Source organism: Mus musculus, chromosome 9, assembly GCF_000001635.26.
Source record: "Mus musculus strain C57BL/6J chromosome 9, GRCm38.p6 C57BL/6J".
NCBI lineage: Eukaryota > Metazoa > Chordata > Mammalia > Rodentia > Muridae > Mus > Mus musculus.
This window is the reverse complement of record NC_000075.6, coordinates 40,177,318-40,188,424: the sequence shown is the minus strand read 5'-3', so window position 1 is coordinate 40,188,424 and position 11,107 is coordinate 40,177,318. Positions and strand designations below refer to the sequence as shown.

Here is an 11,107-nt window from a genome sequence, read left to right as displayed (position 1 = left end):
CTTTAAAAACTTACTGACATTTGTCTGACTTTGCTCTTTTTCCCTTTAGCTTGTAATTAAGCAAGTCCTGAGTTCTGCCACATGTATCTTAGAGAATCTTAAGATGTTTTGGCTGAAGATTTCGGAGACGTTTTCCTCTTTAAGGAGAAATTCCAGTTCATTTATGTATAACACATTTACACTCATTTTAGATAATTTAATGGGGACCTTACTCACCAGTTTGCTTTTTTAGCTCTGTCTTTGGATAACGCTGTTCTAGAATTTCTGATATTTAGGGGGACACCTTTGTCATACTCTTCTACAGGTTTGCCTCACTGTCAGCCCTTGCATTAGCATCTGCATTCGGCTCCTTTTGATGTACTGAAGGTTTCACTTTGCATGATGCCTGTTTGCACAAGTAATGGCCTTTCTTAGGGCCCCCTTCACCTCTTTGTTTCTAATGGTGTAAATAAAGGGATTTAGAAGGGGTGTGAGGATAGTGTTTAGTACAGACACCACCTTATTAATCTTAAAGGAGGAGTGTGCTGTGGGTCTCAGGTACATAAACAAGACAGCTCCGTAGAGCAGAGAGACTACTGTCAGGTGAGAGGCACAAGTAGAAAAAGCCTTTTGGCGGCCAGTGGCTGAAGGGATCCGTAGGATGGTGGATAAGATGTAGATGTAAGAAATGATGGTGAAGAGGAGTGACCCTGGGATCACGAGAATCGTTGCCAGGAGACCCAGTAGTTCCAATATGCTGGTGTCCGCACAGGCAGCTTTCAAGATGGGACCCACGTCACAGTAGAAATGGTTGATGACATTGTTGCCACAGAATGGCAACTGTACAATCAGCATTGTCTGACAAAAGACAATGGTGAAGCCTGCTAGCCAGGAGCTGAGGGCCAGCTGTAGGCAGAGATTGCTGGTCATAATGGTTGGGTAACGGAGGGGCTTACAGATGGCCAGGTAGCGGTCAAAAGACATGCTGCCCAGAATCAAGAACTCAGTGGTACCCAGGAAGAAGTGGAAGAAGGCCTGCAGCAGGCAGCAGGCAGTGCAGATGACTGTTTTTGATACTACAAAGGTTTCTAGCAATTTTGGGATGACAGTGGTGGTATACCAGATCTCTAGGAAGGCTAAGTTGCAAAGGAAAAAGTACATTGGAGTTTGAAGCCTGGGCTCAACCCAGACAATGACAATAATGAGTCCATTGCCCGAAAGGGTTAATATGTAGATGAGAAAGATCACTATGAAGAGAAGGGCTTCTGAGCCTTGGATGCCAGGGAAACCGAGGAGGATGAACTCAGTGATTGCAGTGCCATTTCTCATGTCCTTTGATCTCCTAGGAAGACAGCAAGGATGTCGTTCTTAGAATGTGACAATGATGATGATAATGACGATGATTCTAGTCAAGGGATACTTGTTGTTTGTTTACATTTTAGATGTATCTATTATGAATAACAAAAAATTGGATTTTAAAAATAGTTGGCTATTCACTGCTATTCATTCATTCATTTATTCATTCATTCATTCACTTATTTATTTATTTAATCAGTGGTGCTGATAATGTACCTCAGGGCTTTATGCATGCTAGACAAACCCTTTACCATGAAGTCACAGCTTCAGCCTGCTTTTTTTCTTTTTCCTTCCTTCCTTCCTTCTTTCCTTCCTTCCTTCCTTCCTTCCTCCCTCCCTCCCTCCCTCCCTTCCTTCCTTCCTTCCTTCCTTCCTTCCTTCCTTCCTTCCTTCCTTCCTTCCTCCCTCCCTCCCTCCCTCCCTCCCTCCCTCCCTCTCTCTCTCTCTCTCTCTCTCTCTTTCTTTCTTTCTAATTTTTAAATTTTAGCGCGTAGTCAAGAAGAGTTAGAACGACAACAGCAATAGATTTGTATCTATGGTCCTTCAGGACATGGCTGTATTTCAGGTTCTCTCTCTCTCCCCACCTATATCTATATCACCTCTATCTCCTATCTATCTATCTATCTATCTATCTATCTATCTATCTATCTATCTATCTATCTATCTATCGATAGTGGTTAGTTTTAAATCAAATGTTTGTTAATGGGTCCACATTCTAATTAAGGTCCTTTCTTTTTGGGGGACTTAATAAAATGACACAGACTGAGAAAACAAGACTCTCGAGGAAGGAGAAAAATGTCCTTAAATTAAAATTTCTAGGGTCAGTTACTTGATATATGGAAACATGTAATGAGAGCTGTAGACTTCAAACCTAAATAAGTAAAAAGATAAGCAACTGCTTGCTGGGGACACTACACAATGACAGGGACTGCCTGCAGTAGGCTGGGATGGAGACATCTCAGTAGCCCGCGGCAGCTCTTTGTAAAAAAACAGTTGTTCCCATTTCTCCTAACCTTAGCCCTAGACAATGGCTGAGTAGATTTCATTTGTGTGTGACTGCTTTTCAGTTGTCCTTGGTGTGCATAATTATTTTATTATATCTGACTTTCTTACTTCCTTTTCCTTCTGCTCTGGTTAATTTTGTGAAACTAGATGTTCCTTGATGTAATGATTCTTTAACAATTAAAAATTGAGGCGTGGGACACAGCACAGCATAGTCCTAATGGAAAAAAAAGAAAAGAAAGGAAAAATTTATTGAAGTTATGAAATAAGTTTTACATAATATTTGAGAGTGGTTCCTGGATAAGCAAGTATAGAATATGTAAAATCTTATATTAGTAAAACAAGTATAGAATATGTAAAATCTTATATTAGTAAAACTAAGTCCAAACACTGGGACTCTTAGGAGAGTCACTGTGTGCAATGTGCAGAAGCAGAAAGCTAGTGGATAGGCTGGGTGTGGTGGCACATGCCTTTAATCCCAGCACTTGGGAGGCAGAGGCAGGTGGATTTCTGAGTTTGAGGCTAGCCTGGTCTACAAAGTGAGTTCCAGGACAGCCAGGGCTATACAGGGAAACCCTGTCTTGAAAAGACAAAAAAAAAAAAAAAAAAAAAAAAAAAAAGAAAAGAAAAGAAAAGAAAAGAAAGAAAGCTAGCGGAACTACTGAGTTAAGGGTTAACTTGATTCTTTCTGGCCACTGCCTGGCAGCTTTGCCCAGGACATTTATCATTAGAGCTTCACAAGAAAATGCAAGTAGCTGGCCTCAGCGTTCTGAGCTCTGAAGTATAATAAGTTAAAGTTTAAGTAATGATAAGTTTGCAATTATTATTATTTTGGCTATAGGCCTGTGAATAGGGAAGCTTGAAGCTTTGGGGAACAATTGTAATTCTTAATTTTTTTGTGGGGCAAGGTTTTTTTTTGGATTTGGTTTGGCAATGATTATACAATGTCCTTTTTATTTTTTAATTTTATTTTTTTAACCTGCTTTTGGAGTATCAATAAAAGACTGGGGCAAGAAAAAGGCGAGCGAGCATGAGAAGAGCATGTGAAGAGTGAATGAAGAGAGAATGTGAAGAGTGAGAAGAGAATGTGAGAAGAGTGAGTGAGGCGAGAATGTAAAGAGTAAGGAGAGAATGTAGGTGTGTAACGGAGAGTGTGTGTGTGAGGGAAAGAAGAGTGCGTGTGGTGTATGTGTGTGTGAGAGATGTGTGTGAAGTGTGTGTGTGAGAGTGAAAGGGGAATGTACAGAGGTGTGTGTGAGCATGAGAGTTCAAGGAAAGGAAAGCACACAAGAGAAAAGCAGAGCGCTCAAGAGAATGCAGAGTGTGTGCAGCCTCAAGCTGCGAGCAAATGAGCCAGAGAGAAAGAGAGCAGAGAATGAGAGAGAAGAGAGAGAAACTTTAAGCCTTGAAAAATTGCCTGTCAACTTGTACCCAAAAGACTAGTCTGCATATGTATCATGTGCTTTCCAGATATCCCTGCTTCCAGGTGAGAACTGCGGTCCTGTGTCGAGGTTGGACCCCGACAACCGCTAATGATACCAAACTGAAAATCCTAGAAAAACATATTTCCATCAAACCCTTTTTCTGTGACTCATTACCTTTCATTGGTAAATAAACCATCCCATTTGCATGTGCAAATTCATGGGCAGAATTTTCCTTTGGTTCTAGTAAGGTTCAGTAGGAGGCTGTAAAATAACCGTCTGTGTTAACAAGAGTATTCTTCCTTGTCCTTTTCCTTTGAAATGGATAAGACAAAGTAGTGGGAGATGAACTGTACAGTTTTAAAGTACACCAACAACAGCTCGAAGGAAGATGCCACTGGCTCACTGATAGCTTGCGTGAATGAACACTGAGTGGTTAGGGGAGAAAAGTTCCTCTATTTCATCTCTTCTCTTCTCCAGACCAAAACAAGGTCATTTTCTGTAACACCATAAGCTGAGTACTTTCTAAGAAATGGTAAGGAGAAAGGGAGAAAATTTTGACTTTGCATTAATGGCCGATGTAACTGGCCATCTGCCTGGACTTTTTAACCTATGGTAGACATAGGATTGCCTTCATTTCCTGTGTAGAGGAGAGTGACAGCCTCTTCTGCTTAATATAAAATGTAAAAATAATATTAAATGTTAATATAAAATGTAAATATAAATAAAATATAAATATAAAATGTAAATATAAACTATAAAATTAATATAAAATGTCATAGTGCTAATGGATGGATTCTCCCAGTACTTGATAAAAGTTTTTTATGTTTCAAAATCTAAGGAACTTACCACTTAATCAGGATATATAAACACTCTGAATGACCCAGCCAATGGAAAAAAAATCACTTGGTAGAGTCACACACAAGTATCTTTGGGAAGACTCAGAAAACACCCTTTGCCCAGAGACACATGAACAGAAAACAGAGTCAGAGAAAAAGAAGCATAAAACTTAGTCTTAGGGTTGAGTACAGGGAGGGGGCAAGGATCCCATGTTTGTGAGCTACAACCAGAGAAAGGAACTTCATATGAGTTAGATCTGGGAATCAGGCTTTTTCTGAAGATGGAGTCACACAACGTTTGTAGGGGAAGATCTTGAGTCTTGTTCACATGGGGAGACTCATGTGTAGGCAGTGTGATGTCCCCCTTCATCCCTAACATGTGCAGGTGGAATTAAGCTTATTGAATAAGTCTAGGGGGTATCTGCATGAGTTCGTTTGAGATCCTGTGCCCAGTAACAACATGGTATCCAGGTAACCACACAAGGGGCAGACAAGAAAGAGCCATTTTCTCCTTATGTCTCTAAAGGATCTGGCTTGATACAGGAATAATGAGGATCCTGGAGTGGCAATGGAAAAGATGCTAATGGAAGCACAGAACCTGCTGAGAGGAGTGATCCTTAATAGGAGTGCCAGATGCTGCAGTGCCCAACAGAAGGGATGGTGAACTACTAGCGTTATCAGGAAATAGGTGGCAGCTCCCCAGACAACTGCGCAGGCAAGGTTTGGAGCACCCTGTGGACTTTTTGTGATATTTCTGAAGGAAGCTGTATGTCTCATACACACAAGTGACAACAACCCCTCACACCACCCCCGCCCCCCAAAGAAAATGCAACTTTAGGAAGCGAAGGCTTCAGAGTTCAAACACTAGATTAAACACTTGGATCTATATCAGCTTACCAAAATTGAGTCCTATATTCTGTCGGTATTCTAATTCCCCATTAGGAATGCTGTGATGTGTCGAGTCAAATGACACTGCTCTACCTTCTCTGAGATCAGGAGATCAATGAGTTAGCGCCTTATTCTCCCCCGCCCCTGGGTTGAATCTCATATTGGCCTTTGAGGTTGTGTCTTTAAACTTTCATCAGTGTAAAGGTACAGCCCCTAACTGAGCTCCCTCTCCTGCTCACAGCTCAAACTGTAGTAAGGTCGATCCCTCACGTCCTTCTTAGCGTAACATTCACGGCCGTCGAGGACCTTGCCTTGTCCACTTTTCCAGCCTTGCCTTGTTTTGGCAAACACAGTTCTCTTGTGGCACAGCCAGCCTCACTTGCTTTGGTTTTATCTGCCTGCTTTTGTGCTAAACGGCAGACTTGAGCAGTTGTACTAGAGATCACACAGGCCCCCAGCGCGACTAAAACACCCTCTATGTGGTCCTTTGCAGACGGGAGTTTGCTCACTCCGCTCTTGTTCTGAGAGAGCAACCCTTCTCTTGGCTTTTCAGTGATCGCTTAATGCTCTTCCCCACTATCTTCATTGTAGACTAAGTCCTACTTGACTTCTTGATCTCAGCTTAGGGGTCCCCTCCACAGAAAGTCTTCTCCAACTTTCTATATTTAGGCCAGCTAAGAGACCGTATCTATATCCTTCTAACAAGGATGTCTTGTTAGACATGTCTATATCTGGCCGTGTCTATATCTGAATACTTAAAGAACCAAATTATCCTTTTTTTTTTTTTGCTTTATTCATAGATGCTAAGCTGAGGATTTCAATAGTATCTGTGGGACCTACATATAGAAGAACGTGTGAAGTAAACCCTTGATCAGCATTTGCTAAATGATATATAAGTGCATAGCTTGTTGACAGTATGCCCCCAGTTATCTATAAGTTTGTGTAGACTGACGTATGCATGCATTTAAATGTGCTGTCTCCTTGTATTTTACATACCTGGTTAAGTCATAACAGAGGCTATGTTCTACATAATTTATCTCCAAGTCTGCTCTTGCTCTTGCACTTGGCTTCTCCTTATTAAGGTTTTGCCACATGTAAATCTCCCTGCTTTATCTTTTCCTAAACAGGAAATGCTGTTTCCTTTCTTGTTTCTGCTTCCAGCATTTCCAGGTTGCCTGAGTCCCCAAGTCTTTCTTACCTCATTTACTGCTGACTGGCTTGAGATTCTGTTAAGTTTTCTAAGCTCTGTTGTTGCAATAAAGGACTTTGTCCTTTTAAATCTTTTTCATTGTCTTAGAAGAAAAAAGTGTTACTATATGTATTTTCTTTTCTGGATTTGAGCTACATTTTAGTAGTGCCCTAAACCTTGTTTATTTTAAGTTTTTAATTGTTGACGTAGGCAAATTCAAGTTCTTAAGATTCTGGTCATAGAGTTAATTTGAAGATTCAAGCACAGATACTATGAAGTATACATTTCACAGGGAAACTAACAAGAATTACCACTTGACGATGTTTCCACAATAGAACTCGAGTAAACAGCTAGTGTGAAATCCACTCAAGGACTCAGCATCCTGGTTAGGTGTAAGAGAAAAATGTCATTTTTGCTGAAGAAGGTTGAGGGCACGGTCATGATTTTACAGTATGAGGCTGAAATTCAGTTGCTAGAATCTGCTTGACGACATCCATGCATCAAAGTTAACTGTACTTATTCATTCTAAAGAAAACCAAATATCCTAAGCAATAGCTCTTTCCTCTCTGTAGCCAAGAGATACTTACGGTACTGAGGATGCCTAAGACAGCAGTGCTGGTCTAGAAGTGTGCCTCTGCTTTCGGTTCTTCTGAGAGAAAAGGAGTCTCCAAACACACACAAAAAAGTATTTCTTTTACTTCCCGTAAAGAAAAACGAACCCCTTCTCAGATCTGAAGGCGAGTGTCTTTCAGCATCATTGAATTCTCTCCATAAAGAGTTTAAGAAATAAGAAAATTCCTCAGTGTTTAGAAGGATTGCATTGAGTGTGATTAACGGACGAGTTCATACCAGTCCAAGTTTTCTTCTTTGAAAATAATGATTTGTTAGTGGGCCACCTTTCTAGTCTCCTCTGAGACACCAGTCCCCGTAGATGAGCTTCAGATGGTCCTGGGAGGAAAGGAAGTTCTCACTAAAAGTTTATTCACAAGTCAAGCTCAAGAACTTGCAGTTTCTGAGTCCTAATTGGTATCCATCATTCTTGTGTTCTTAAGGTAATTAATCTTCATCCGAGAACCTACACTTTTACTTACTAGATGTTCAATTTCTCAGGTTCACTAAGAATGGAAATCAATGGTATCTGACTGGTTAAGTGAGGGACTCCACATGAATCGTGGGTAGGACACTTTATTAATGAGATGGCAAATGGTCAAGGGCACAGAAATTTGAGAGCAAATGAAGTAGAGTTGTATTCGAGTTTTGTATGAACCATCTCGAAGGTGACTAATGAAAAGTCAGACAGCCACATGTTCAATGCTATTTAGAGAGCTGATAAAGGGAACATTAATAACTCATCATTGGAGAAGGCTTTCTGTGAAATATGAAAATTGGTTTGGAATTATAAATTGCTCACAACTGGAGCCAAGAAGCTATCTCCAGTTGACATCTGCTTGCAAAGGAACAATTAGTTTTCTCCAATGGAGCCTCACTGGATATATTAACCACACACACACAGCAGTAAATGGCCAACACAAGATGAACTCAATGGCATTTTTATAGATGTTTTGTCTCATATCACATTGTTTGGGGATTTTTTTTAACTTTAAAAATTTTTTTTATTAGATATTTTCTTTATATACATTTCAAATGCTATCCTGAAAATTCCCTATACTCTCCCTCCACCCCGCTCCCCTACCCACCCACTCCCGCTTCTTGGCCCTGGCATTCCCCTGTACTGGGGGATATAAAGTTTGCAATATCAAGGGGACTCTCTTCTGTTTGGGGATTTTTGTCTTACTGGTTTTTGGCTTGTATAGTATGATTTCCAATTTTGTGTTTATGAATTTTGTTTTTGTGTGTCTGTCTCTCTTGTGTTTTCTTTATTTTCTTTTATTTCTTTCTTTTGTTCTTTCTAGTTTTATTATTTTTATTCAAATAGATACTCATTTTTTAAAAATCCAAGTGAGAAAAAATTTTTTTAACACCATTACATTTTTTAGAGGAAAATTTTTTGGTCTCCTTTCCATGGCCATGCCCAACTTCCATTGTCATACTTGATCTTCAGCAAGAGATCTTTTTAAAGAACTTTTTAAATAGTGTAGTTAAGGGAACAGCTGTAACACATGGACTTCTGCCATATTCCCTCCTAGGGATTTTCCATCCTATAGTGTGGGCAGGGCTTTCCCTGTTGGTTTGTTTCCTTCCTGGATGATGACTGCATATTTGCCTCGGTTCCTGAGTGTCATCTGGCTCCGACTCTCCGTTACGCTTGTTGCGAACCATTGCAGTTTCATTTTGGTCCATCAACATTAAAGGGCATTCATCTGTCTGGTCTACTCTAACAAAACACCATACATAGGTTGGCTTATGAAAAGCACAAACACGTTTTCTTTTAACTTTACAGTTCTAGCGGCTGGACAGTGCAAGAGAAGGTGATTACAGATGCTAACGTAGCGAGAACCTACTTCCTCCATTCATTGATGATCACCATTTTACTCGATCTTCTCTTGGGAAGAGACAAGCCAGCTGTCTGAGGCTTCTGTAATCCTAGGAATGAGGGTGGATCTTTGAAGGCCTGGTTTCTCACTAACCTTTCCACTTTTGCTACCACCACCTTCAAGGTTAGGATGCCAACGTGTGGATTTGGGGGAGAATGTAAGTATTCAGTCCGTTGCAGAGATGTTTGCTGCCAACTTCATATTCCTCCCAGTCTGTTTCTCTCTGGTAAGTAACCACGAACTGCATCTGTTACCTGGAGTCTGACAGAGGCTTATAAGCAGTACAGTACAGTAAAGTAAATAGCCCAGTGTTACCACCATGCATGAAAGTGTCCTCACATTTGTACACTGATTTTCATTTTCTGTTTTCTGAATTATAAAACCCTGGTTCACTTTGTGATGACAGGTGAAGTGCATTCAGAAGCTATTGTAAGGCTCTGATGTATAAATGTCCCACACCAAGGGCCTCTGACAGGCTTTGTACTGAGCCATCAGTTTTCACAGTGTAGTTGCCTTGGGCACGGGGACAGTAACCATTGTCAACTGGAGTGTAAATGGTAAGTGTACAGATCCATCATTCCAACAAATGACAAAAAGTTAAGTACAGGGGAGTTTCAGATTTTAGATTTGCTTCAGTTTTGGGAACACTTGCATAGTCATAATGAGATATCTTGGGGATGGGAACCGAATTTAAACACAACAGTCCATTTATATTTCAGCTATATTTTATATAGATAGGCTGAAAGTACTTTGGGGTAATATTTTCAGTGTATTTGCGTTTTGACATCAATCAGGTATGGAAATTTTCATGTAGATGCTTGAAAGCCTTTGAATTCTGGGAAAGTTTGTATTTAAGAAGCTTAATTGTCAATGCTTAGGATTGTCACTAGTCTCTGCTTTGTAACAAAACTGAGGAAATCTCTGTCATGGATGCAGACTGTGAATGGTTACCTGGGTAACAAGATAGCCATGTATCCCAAATAATTTTATTTCTACCAGGATTATATACTTAAAGATCTATTATTGGAGAATAAATAATTTTGGTCTTGGATTATTCTGAGTCTTGAGTAGTTCTTTGAAATATAAACATCTAAATGCCAGGGTGCGACTAAATACATTCTTAGCAGTCATATTTACACTGATATTAACAATTTGCTAATAAACACAGGTAAGTGGAATTGAGAAAGGTGAAGAGTGAACTTGGAGAAGGAAGAGGGGGCTAAAAATGAAAGGACTATGAGGTTCAAATAGACATTTCATTTTAAAACCATTTAAAGCAAAAAAAAAAAAAAAAAGCAAAACAAAAAACAAAAAACAAAAAACCAAAACAACAACAACAAAAAGCAAAGTTACGGGTTACTCTGACTTGGGTCCTGCAAGTCTGCTAGAGAATCAAGAAGGTAAATATTTTTCTTCTTCCAAGCCTCAAGGTTGAAATATTATTATCAATTTTACTATATATGTAAGGTTTAATTTTGCATTTCCCCTAGCTTTGGTACTTGATAAACATATCCTACTGGAAATATCCTCTTTATCATAATGTATGTGGTTCGAGTTTGCTGAGTTCTCTAATTTGAAGGTTCTACTCAATGCTCATTTTCTTTACAAACATTTCCAGGTTGAAGGCTCTGTATTAGCCTTTGAGACTGATGAAACAGGCATTTGATGCTAAGTGCTCTTCCTGATTGCAGTCCCAAAGAAACAGAATTACAGTAATGGTCTTTAGAAGAAATCGCTATTTGGTTTGGTGAACATCTGCTCTGCAGGCACTTTGAACATTCCTCTAAATCCTTTGAAGCAGTTTTTAGAAAAAAAAAAAAAAAAACAAACATGTTGTACCACCATCCTTTTTAGGCTTCTAGGTAAGAAAGAAAAACTCAATTTTTATAGGATACCTAGAATGGATTCGGACTGAGTATTCAGAGTTGTTTCAAAATG

The 11,107-nt window shown here is 39.7% G+C and overlaps 1 protein-coding gene across 1 annotated transcript; it reads right to left on the bottom strand.

The window, feature by feature from the left end:
• Positions 1-330: 330 nt before the first annotated feature.
• On the bottom strand, positions 331-1,346 carry Olfr986 (olfactory receptor 986). The gene has a single exon (NM_146615.2). The coding sequence runs from the start codon at positions 1,306-1,308 to the stop codon at positions 370-372; it is 939 nt and encodes a 312-aa protein (NP_666826.1). The 5' UTR covers positions 1,309-1,346; the 3' UTR covers positions 331-369.
• Between the last annotated feature and the right edge of the window lie 9,761 nt (positions 1,347-11,107).